This window comes from Molossus molossus, unplaced genomic scaffold (assembly GCF_014108415.1).
Source record: "Molossus molossus isolate mMolMol1 unplaced genomic scaffold, mMolMol1.p scaffold_m16_p_5, whole genome shotgun sequence".
Lineage (NCBI taxonomy): Eukaryota > Metazoa > Chordata > Mammalia > Chiroptera > Molossidae > Molossus > Molossus molossus.
In genome coordinates, this window is record NW_023425388.1 from 55,047,131 (window position 1) to 55,057,618 (window position 10,488).

The window sequence follows — 10,488 nt, forward strand, 5'->3', positions numbered from 1 at the left end:
GACTATCTAACCTCACAACTTAAAGAACTAGAGAGCAAAGAAAAAGAAAACCCCAGAGCAAGTAGAAGGAAGGAAATAGGAAAGATCACAGCAGAAATAAACGACATAGAGTTCAAAAAAACAATTCAAAGGATCAATGAAACAAAGAGCTGGTTTTTCGAAAAGATAAACAAGATTGATGAACACTTAGCTAGACTCACCAAGAAAAAAAGAGAGAGAACCCAAATACACAAAATCAGAAATGAAAGAGGAGAAGTAACAACCAACACCACGGAAATACAAAAGATCGTTAACAACTACTATGAACAATTATATGGCAACAAATTCGACAATCTAAGCGAAATGGACAAATTTCTAGAAACACATAGTCTCCCAAAACTGGACCAGGAAGAGAGAGAAAACTTGAACAGACCAATAACAACAGAAGAAATTGAAGATGTAATCAAGACTCTCCCAGCAAACAAAAGCCCAGGCCCGGATGGCTTCATGGGGGAGTTTCACCAAACATTCAAAGAAGAACTAACACCCATTTTCCTCAAACTATTTCAAAAAATTCAAGAATATGGAAGACTTCCAAACTCGTTGTATGAAGCCAGCATAACTCTAATTCCAAAACCAGAAAAAGACACTACAAAGAAAGAAAACTACAGGCCAATATCCCTGATGAACATAGATGCCAAAATCCTGAACAAAATACTAGCAAATCGGATCCAGCAATACAGCAAAAAAATTATTCACCATGACCAAGTGGGATTCATCTCAGGGATGCAAGGCTGGTACAATATTCGCAAATCAATAAACATGATACACCACATAAATAAAATGAAGAATAAAAACCATATGATCTTATCAATAGATGCCGAAAAAAACCTTCGACAAAATCCAGCATCCATGTCTGATAAAAACGCTCAGCAGTGAGGGAATAGAGGGATTATATCTTGACATAATAAAGGCCATATATGAAAGACCTACAGCCAACATCATACTCAATGGGCAAAACCTAAAATCATTTCCCTTAGAACAGGAACAAGGCAAGGATGCCCACTTTTGCCACTCTTATTTAACATAGTACTGGAAGTCTTAGCCACAGGAATCAGACAGGAAGAAAAAATAAAAGGGATCCAAACTGAAAAGGAGGAATTGAAACTGTCATTATTCACAGATGACATGATAGTATACATATAAAACCCCAAAGACTCCATAAAAAATTTACTAGACTTAATAAATGAATTTGGAAAAGTAGCAGAATACAAAATTAATGTCAAGAAATCGATGGCATTCTTGTATACCAATAATGAACTCACAGAAAGAGAAACTAAGAAAAGAATCCCATTTAACATTGCGGCAAAAAATTAAGATATCTAGGAATGAACTTAACCAAAGAAATAAAGGACCTATTGGCAGAAAACTACAGGTCATTGAAAAAAGAAGTGGAGGAAGAATTAAAAAAGTGGAAGCACATACCCTGTTCATGGATTGGAATAATAAACATCATTAAAATGTCCGTACTACCCAAAGCAATCTATAGATTCTATGCAATGCCCCTCAAAATACCAATGGCATACTTCACAGAATTAGAACAAATACTTCAAAAGTTCATATGGAACCAAAAAAGACCTCAAATAGCCACAGCAATCTTGAAAAAGAAGAACAACGTTAGAGGAATCACATTACCAGATTTCAGGTTATACTACAAAGCCACTATAATCAAAACAGCCTGGTACTGGCACAAGAACAGGCATATAGACCAGTGGAACAGGACAGGGAACCCAGAAATGGACCTAAGGCAATATGCTCAATTAATATATGACAAAGGTGGCAAGAGCATACAGTGGAATAAGGACAGCCTCTTTAATAAATGGTGTTGGGAAAATTGGACAGCTACATGCAAAAAAATGAAACTAGACCATCAACTTACACCATACACAAAAATAAACTCAAAATGCATAAAAGACTTAAATGTGACTCATGAATCCATAAACATCCTAGAAGAAACTGTAGGCAACAAAATTTCAGACATCATACGTAGCTGAATTTTCACTGACACATCACCTAAGGCAATAGAAACAAAGGAGAAAATGAACACATGGGATTACATCAAATCCAAAAGCTTCTGCACAGTGAAAGATACAATCATCAAAAGGGAAAGGCTACCCACTGTATGGGAGAACATCATTGCCAATGATGTATCAGATAAGGGGTTAATTTCCAACATATAGAGAGTGTTCATACAACTCAACAAAAGGAAGACAAAGAACCCAATTAAAAAATAGGCAGAGGAACTAAATAGACACCTCTCCAAACAGGACATACAAATGGCTAAGAGACATATGAAGAAATGCTCAATATCACTAATCATCAGAGAGATGCAAATTAAAACAACAATTGGGTATCACCTCACACCTGTCAGAATGGCTGCCATCAACAAATCATCAAACAACAAGTGTTGGCTGTGGTGTGGAGAAAAGGGGACTCTAGTACACTGCTGGTGGGAATGCAGACTGGTGCAGCCACTATGGGAAACACTATGGTGTTACCTCAAAAAATTAAAAATTGAACTTCCATTTGACCCAGTGATCCCACTTCTAGGAATATACCCTAAGAAGCCTGAAACACCAATCAGAAAGAATATATGTACCCCCATGTTTATAGCAGCACTATTTACAATAGCTAAGATCTGGAAACAGCCCAAGTGTTCATCAGTAGACATATGGATAAGAAAGCTGTGGTACATATACACAATGGAGTATTATGCAGCTGTAAGAAAAAAAGATCTCGCCCTGGCCAGTTTTGCTCAGCGGTTAGAGCGTCCACCTGCGGTCTGGAGAGACCCGGGTTCAGTTCCCGCTAAGGGCATGTACCTCGGTTGCAGTTTGTCCCCGGCCCTGGTTGGTCGTGCGAGTGGCAGCCACTCGATGTGTCCCTTTCACATTGATGTTTCCCCCTCTCTCTCCCTCTCTCTCCCTTCCACTTTGTCTGTACAAAAAATGATAAAATGTCCTCGGATGAGGATTAAAAAAAAAAAAGAAGAAAGAAAAAAAGATCTCTTATGTTTTAAGACGACATGGAGGGACCTGGAAAGTATCATCCTAAGTGAAACAAGCCAAACAGAGAAAGACAAGTATCATATGATCTCACTTATTTGTGGAATATAATGAACATAACAGTCTGAGGAATGGGATAATTCCAGAGACGTAGAAGTGGGGTACAGACTGACAATCCCCAGAAGAGCGGGTGGGGGGAGAGATAAACCACAGAACTTTGCATGAACAATGGACATGGACATCAAAGCTGGGAACTGAGTGGGGAGGGATAGGGAGGGGGGAATCAGTGGGGGGAAAAGGAGAAACATCTGTAACAAAAATAAATAAATAAATTTTAAAAAAATAAAAAATAAAAGAGATAATCTATTTTCTTTATAATAGTTTGGTGGATAATCTTTATCCCATATTTTAAAAATATTTTTTTATTGAATTTTTAGCGAGAGAGGAAGGGAGAGAGAGATAGAAACACGGATGTGAGAAAAACATCCATCAGCTGCCTCCTGCATGCCCCCTACTGGGGACGGAGCCTGTAACCTGAACATGAACCCTGACCAGGAATTGAACCAGGACCTCTCAGTCCACAGGCCAATGCTCAATCCACTAAGCCACACTGGCCGGGTGATATCCTTTGTTCTTAAACTACTTCCAGAATATTTTAGAATAGAAAAGGTGGATTCGGTTAAATGGATATCTATGTATACATAAACCATGTCATACCACTATTTTGTCACAAGAGGGACTACATAGTCAGAAAGTACAGTTTTTTTCCTTTGGTATTAAGAATATTTCTGTCTCTTAATGTTTATGTTTTACACACTGTGTATTTTTGTCAGTGTATGTGTTACAGAGAGTAGTACTGCTAAATATATTTCATATCAGCAAAATTTTAAAATAAATACTAGTTTGCCATTTTCATTCTGAATAGAAGGATATGTGCAGAAATTATTTAACTTACTGAGTTTTTGGGTTTATCAGCTTTATGGAAATAATAGTTTTCACTTTTATATTAGTGCTAAACACTTTATTTTTTATTTAATTAATTAATTTATTTTTGTTACAGAGTTTCTCCTTTTCCCCCCACTGATTCCCCCCTCCCCCTCCCTCCCTGCCCTGTCCCCAGCTTTGTTGTCCATGTCCATTGTTCATGCATACATGCATATAAATTCTGTGGTTTATCTCCCCCACTCTCTCTTCTGGGGATTGTCGGTCTGTACCCCACTTCCACGTCGCTGGGACTAATGCTAAACACTTTAAATACTGAATGGATTTTTCATATCTATTTGCTTTATTTATTTTTCTTATTTGATTTCAAGATACCTGTGAGCATTTGCAACCAATCCAAAATTTGATAAAATGAATCAAGGTGATTATAGATCTATTGCTAAAACAAAAGCATTCATGACCTGGGTCTCTGTCCACCTGATCAATAGCTTTCAAAGTCTGCTCTAAGGATCCTTCAGTGTTCCTGGATGCTCTTTCAGGGGCCACGTATTTGGGGAAAGTGGGGTACTCCTTTACAATTCTTCATTTAACTTTTTAGATACCTCTCCCTTTTATAAAGCTTTCATGTGTAGAAACAGCAAGCTACAAATAGTTTGAACACCACTAGACTGACAGGAAAGAATAGTAAAGTGCAATTAAAATGTATAAAATGTTTCAGGTGGGTGATTTCATAAGCTTGTCTCAAGAAAAATGTGAGCTCTAATAGCTAATAGATTTAGTCTTCGCCACTGTATCTCAAGAGCAGAGGACAAAGTACGTGTGCTTATGCACAAAACAATTAAAATAGCAAACAAGTGTGTTCCACAAATAAACAGCTTCAGAAGACAGGCAGCGTGGGTATTATCTGAATTTTACCAAAAAGGAAAGGGAAGCTCAGAATAATAAAAGACTTATACTTACTCTGTCAGTAAATGGAAGAATTATATAGAATTCAAGCCTACCGTGTCCTGGCTCCTAATACTTTTTGTATCAAATCTGGGAAAAAGGGGGAAGGAAAGAACAGGGAACAAAGGAAGAAGAGAGGAAAAAGAGAGTTTATTTTGCTCTCCACCGTACACAACTGCCTCTCCTTTCCTTGAGCAGAAAAAGAATATTAACTTAGTAAAGAAAGAAAAGTGCCATTTTGATTTGTTTTACCTTTATTTTTGAAAAAACACATTGGTTGTATAGACCAGTAAATGGTATGGTTGTATGGACCAGTAAATGTTATGTTCAAATTAATAATGATGCATGAGACCATTCTACTTCTCTTTGAAAAAGATTCTTTTTCTTGGCTCCACCCATTCATTCTCCAGATGCTCTGGGAGGTCAGTACACACGGGAAACACTACTCTTTTTCCCAGGTGTCGTTGCTTTCGTCTTCTCACTCATCCCTTAAGCATCAGGAAGGGGCTGGCTTCTCACATCCTCTTTCTGTTTGACTGGGACTTCCCTGAGCACTCTGTTCCATCCCGAGATGGCTTCCCTCTTACCCTTTCCTGGGGTTATGATGGTGGTGGTCGGAGAAGAAACTGAAGGGTTAAAGGAATAAAAATCACATTTATTTATTTATTTAGTTAGTTAGTTAGTTAGTTAGTTAGTTAGTTATTGTTTACAGGTTAACCACATTACACTTAGGCATCGACCCTAAATCATACAGCCCTATGTATTCATTTTTTAATGCTATGGTCATAAGTTACCACAAACCTCTGAACTTAAAAGAGCACAGATATGTTATCTTACCATTGTGTAGGTCAGAAGTCCAGTATATCCTCACCAGTCATCATATATCATTCTAGAAAACTTTTTTCAGTCTCTTTTTCAATTGGGTGCAGCCACGTGATTGATGGTTAGCCAATGGTGACCCCTAAAATTCCTCCTGCACACGCACTGTGCTCTCTTTGGCCTGGTCTGCCGGCAAGGTGCAGGGGAAGTCAAGAGGTCACGGGCAGGCTGAGCTCCACTGGGCAGGCTCAGAAGAATTTATTTCCTGCTCATTCTAATCATTGACAGATTCAATTTCTTTCAGTTAAAGAACTGAAGCCACCATTTTCTTTTAAGAACTTTGAGAGGCCACAGGCTCTCCTTGATTACTGATTCTTTCTTCTACCTTCCAGCACAGCCTTGGTAGGTTAAGTCCTCAGACGGCAGCTCTCTGTCCCACTGTTGCTTTGTCATTTTCCACTTTTAAGGACCCCAGCGACTAGTTTGGGCCCACCCAGATAGTCCAGGATAATCCTCTTATGTCAAGGTCTTTATTAATCCTATCTGCAATCTCCTTTATCAATGTAAAGAGACATATTTAAAGATTCTGTGTTGCCCTGGCTGGTTTGGCTCAGCGGTTAGAATGTTGGCCCACGGACCAGAGAGTCCCGGGTTCGGTTCCCGCTAAGGGCACGTACCTCAGTTGCAGTTTGTCCCCGGCCCTGGTTGGGTTTGTGTGGGTGGCAACCACTCAATGTGTCTCTCTCACATGGATGTTTCTCTCTCTCTCCCTCCCTCTTTCCCTCCCACTCTATCTGAAGATAAATGCAAAGATGTCCTCAGGTGAGGATAAATAAATAAAAAGCTGTTTCTAAAAAATAAATAAATATTCTGTGGATTATGATGAGGACATCCCTTGGGGGAAGGTAGGAGACAGTATTCTGACTACCACAAGGAAAGTAAATGATTAAGTTAAGAGTCTATAAATTTACTTATGTAATCAAAAGTAACAAAAAAATACAGGGTGGGGCAAAAGTAGGTTTACAGAAGTTTGTATATAAAATGATACCATAACAAATAAATAATAATTTAAGAATAAACTGTGTTTCTCTTACTGACAACTATAAACCTACTTTGCCCAACCCTGTATAGAGACATTTTTCTTTTTCTCAATCATCATAATTTATAATTACATTAGAAGACCTAAAGCACAACTGGTATGCTTACCTTCTTGTAACTCATTAATTTTATGCTAATTGATAGATACCATGTTTTTCATTAGATTATCAAGTTAAAAATATATAGTTAATTTAATATCAAGAAATCCAGAAGTGTAATAAATAGTCACCACTCAAGAGGGTGTGTCTTTCAGAAATCTGAAGAATGGAGGCAGAGGTATGGATAATTTTTTTTTCCAGATTTACCCCCCACTGATCAAACTACTCTCTAGGAAACAGTCATGTAAGATCATACATACAATGTTATCTGCATCGACTAGCAAAACTAAAGGCCAACCTAAAAAGCGAATCCCAGAAAAGAAGGCCGAATTAAGTAAACAAAAACAAAAAACCCATAACATGGCCTATTCGAGGGTAAGGTTTATATCAGGTTCAGTGCCTAGTTTTTACCACTATTGTATACACAGCACTAAGCACAATGCCTAAAATATAGAAAGTATTAAGTATTAAGCATTAAGCTCACATTAATTATTTTAATTAGAAGTAAGCAATGTTTATAGACTTTTCTATGTACAAAATACAGTATAAAACATCCCTCATGTTTTCTGTAATTTTTAGAGCTTTTAAAATAAATTATTTACCTAATAGTGATATGTAACACATTGCTAAGACCTGGTAATTAAACACTTGGCATCAAGGAAAATGAGAGAATTTTTCTCGATTATTTGCACTAAATCATTATCAATCTGACAGTACTTACTTATATGTTTTTTTAAAGTAAACACTTATTTCTGACTCGTTGATCCCAAGAGAGCCACAAAAAAGAACACTTTACATAGGTGTACAGTAAACAATAATAGAAAAAAAAAAAGATCATAGGTATTATGGTTTTCATTCATTTTTAGTATGTAAATTGTGTGGTATATATTGACAATATTATGCAAGTAATTAGAAAAGAACTAAAGTAGCTATTGAAAATGTTCTGAAATATGCCCAGCTGGTGTGGCACAGTGCTTAAGCATCGACCCACGCATCAAGAGGTCACCAATTCGATTCCCGGTTAGGGCACATGTCCAGGTTGTGGGCCAAATCCCCAGTGGGGGGCATGCAGGAGGTGGCCAGTCGATGTTCTCTCTCATCAATGTTTCTATCTCTCTTTCCTCTCTCTATAAAAATCAATAAAAGAAAAAAAATTGAAAAAAAAATGTTTTGAAACAAATCTTGTTTAACTATTTAAGCTATTGAAAGTTGATTAAGTTATCTTGTGAGGTAATTAGCTCCATATAACCAAGATTTTCAAGTGATGAGCTGTATTATTATTATTTTTAAATGTTTTTTCTTTATTGATTTTAGAGAGTGTGGGAAAGAGAGGGAGAGATGGAAACATCAATGAGAGAGAATATTGAAGAATATTGACTGCCCTTCTCCTGCTGCCCCCCACTGGGGATTTGGCCCACAAACCGGGCATGTGCCCTGACTGGGAATCGAACTGGTGACCTCTTGGTGCATGGGTCAACACTCAACCACTGAGCCATACCAGCTGGGCAAAGAGCTGTATTTTGCTTGTCAAAAAATTGAAGCGGAATTCTGACGTTTGGTGGGAGAATAACTTTTAAGACTCTCCCATTCCTAAAGTGTTTGACTGCTGGTAACGTTCTGTTTCTTGATCTGTGTACTTATTGCACTTGTAATCTACATGTCTAATATCGTTCACTTATAATATGTCCTCTTTATGACATGTCTATTATATCAATTTAAAAAATCTAACAAATCTATAAGTCAATTACCTTTAACTCTGAGACATTATTTAATTAAGCTTCTTTTTTTTTTTTTTATCCTCACCCGGGGATATTTTTCCATTTTTTGTACAGATAGAGTGGGAGGGAGAGGAAGGGAGAGAGAGAGAGAAACATCGATGTGAAGGGACACATCAAGTGGCTGCCACCCGCACGACCAACCAGGGCCGGGACAAACTGCAACCGAAGTACGTGCCCTTAGCGGGAACCGAACCCGGGTCTCTCAGGACCGCAGGCTGATGCTCTAACCGCTGAGCCAAACTGGCCAGGGCTAATTAAGCTTCTTACACCTATCTCTATCTTTGTCAAGTAAACACAAAACTTCTCTTAACTCCAAGCCAGTTAACATGATATGCTCAAAGTTCTACAGCACCTCCTGTTAAAAGTTCGATTTGATAGTACTAAGTGGTGGCAATAACAAATCAACTTAAAATGGTTCTTCTTTTCAAAGAAATAATTTATAAAACAAACTATAAGGCCTCTTGTAGGAGTTTTTAAACTTCATTTTTAATAATAAAGTTTTTTGTCTCATACAATATTTGACACAGAGAATATACGACAAACATAGACCATCACATACAAAGCTGCTCTAGGTAAAATCAGAGTAAAGAAGTGAGAGACACACTTATTCTTGGCATCGTCAGCCTTTCCTCTCCTACCGTCAGCCTTTCCCAGAAGGACCACTCTGAGGCGAGGTTGGGTCAAATCACTGACCCAGTGCGCTCTGCCTCGATGAACAGAAAATACACCAAACTCTGGAGTGGGAGAGGGTCTTACCCAAACTAAACACCTAGCAAATCAGTAAGCTAATAAGACCTAGCTTTTCATCGAGGCTGTTTGATTTTGGATGAATTATTTAATTTCTCTGAGCCTCAGTTTCTTCAGATGTAAAAAGGAGGTGGGAACACCTACTTTCACCCATGGTGAAAGGATAAAATACAGTGTCTGACTCAGAGTAGGTGCTGATGATTGATAACTGTCATGGTTATTCATTCCAACTCTCAAAGAAAGCTCCCAAATCTGCATGAAATAAAAAAGCAAAAGTAACCATTAATAACTTGAACTTTAGCTTAAAAATGTTCTTTTTGGTTTGTTTCAGGAAAGCAGTAGATCATCCAAAAAGGCGATTCGGTATCCCCATGGATCGGATTGGTGGAAACCGGCTTTCAAATTCCAGAGGCTAATTGATTCCAGTCGTGAGTACAATTTGAATATGTAACAATACACACAAGCTTTTAATTTATATTTCACAATGGGCTAATTGATCCATCTTAGTTTATAAATCACCTTTTTGATTTCCTAGTTTATAAAATCACATTTTCAAACATTTCTGTACTCAAGTAATATATTGATGCTAAATAATTTGAATGACATTAAAGAATCAAAGGAATCCTCTACATCTAATTTACCCTAAATAAAATGATTTAGGTATTGTCATAGACTCTGATGTAATTATTGAATATTAATATTCAAAGTTTAAAATTCTAATTAGCATAATAAGTTACCTTCACAAATATATATAATATGTAGCAATCCCTCTATTATGTAAAAGACACATTCCAGTGACAGTTACCATTTTATTGCAAATAACATTACCAGAATTATGATAATGTGAAACACAGCGGGAAAAGTATTAGCCATGGAATTGGAGCATACAATCCAAATCCTGGTTCTGTCATTCATTAGCTTATTTCTATCAAGATACTTTATTTCTCTATAGCTTGTACATTTAGATAACACAGTGATATTGTGAAGAGTAAATTAGATGCTAGAAGGTATTGGACA

At 37.3% G+C, this 10,488-nt stretch overlaps 1 protein-coding gene across 1 annotated transcript in view; it reads left to right on the plus strand.

The window, feature by feature from the left end:
• The window catches only part of OSTN (osteocrin), a 47,855-nt gene extending 37,968 nt beyond the window's left edge, over positions 1-9,887 (plus strand). Inside the window, exon 4 of the mRNA XM_036243789.1 lies at positions 9,803-9,887. Coding sequence (XP_036099682.1) covers positions 9,803-9,887 — 85 coding nt within the window. The remainder of the gene's footprint in view (positions 1-9,802) is intronic.
• Positions 9,888-10,488: the final 601 nt, after the last annotated feature.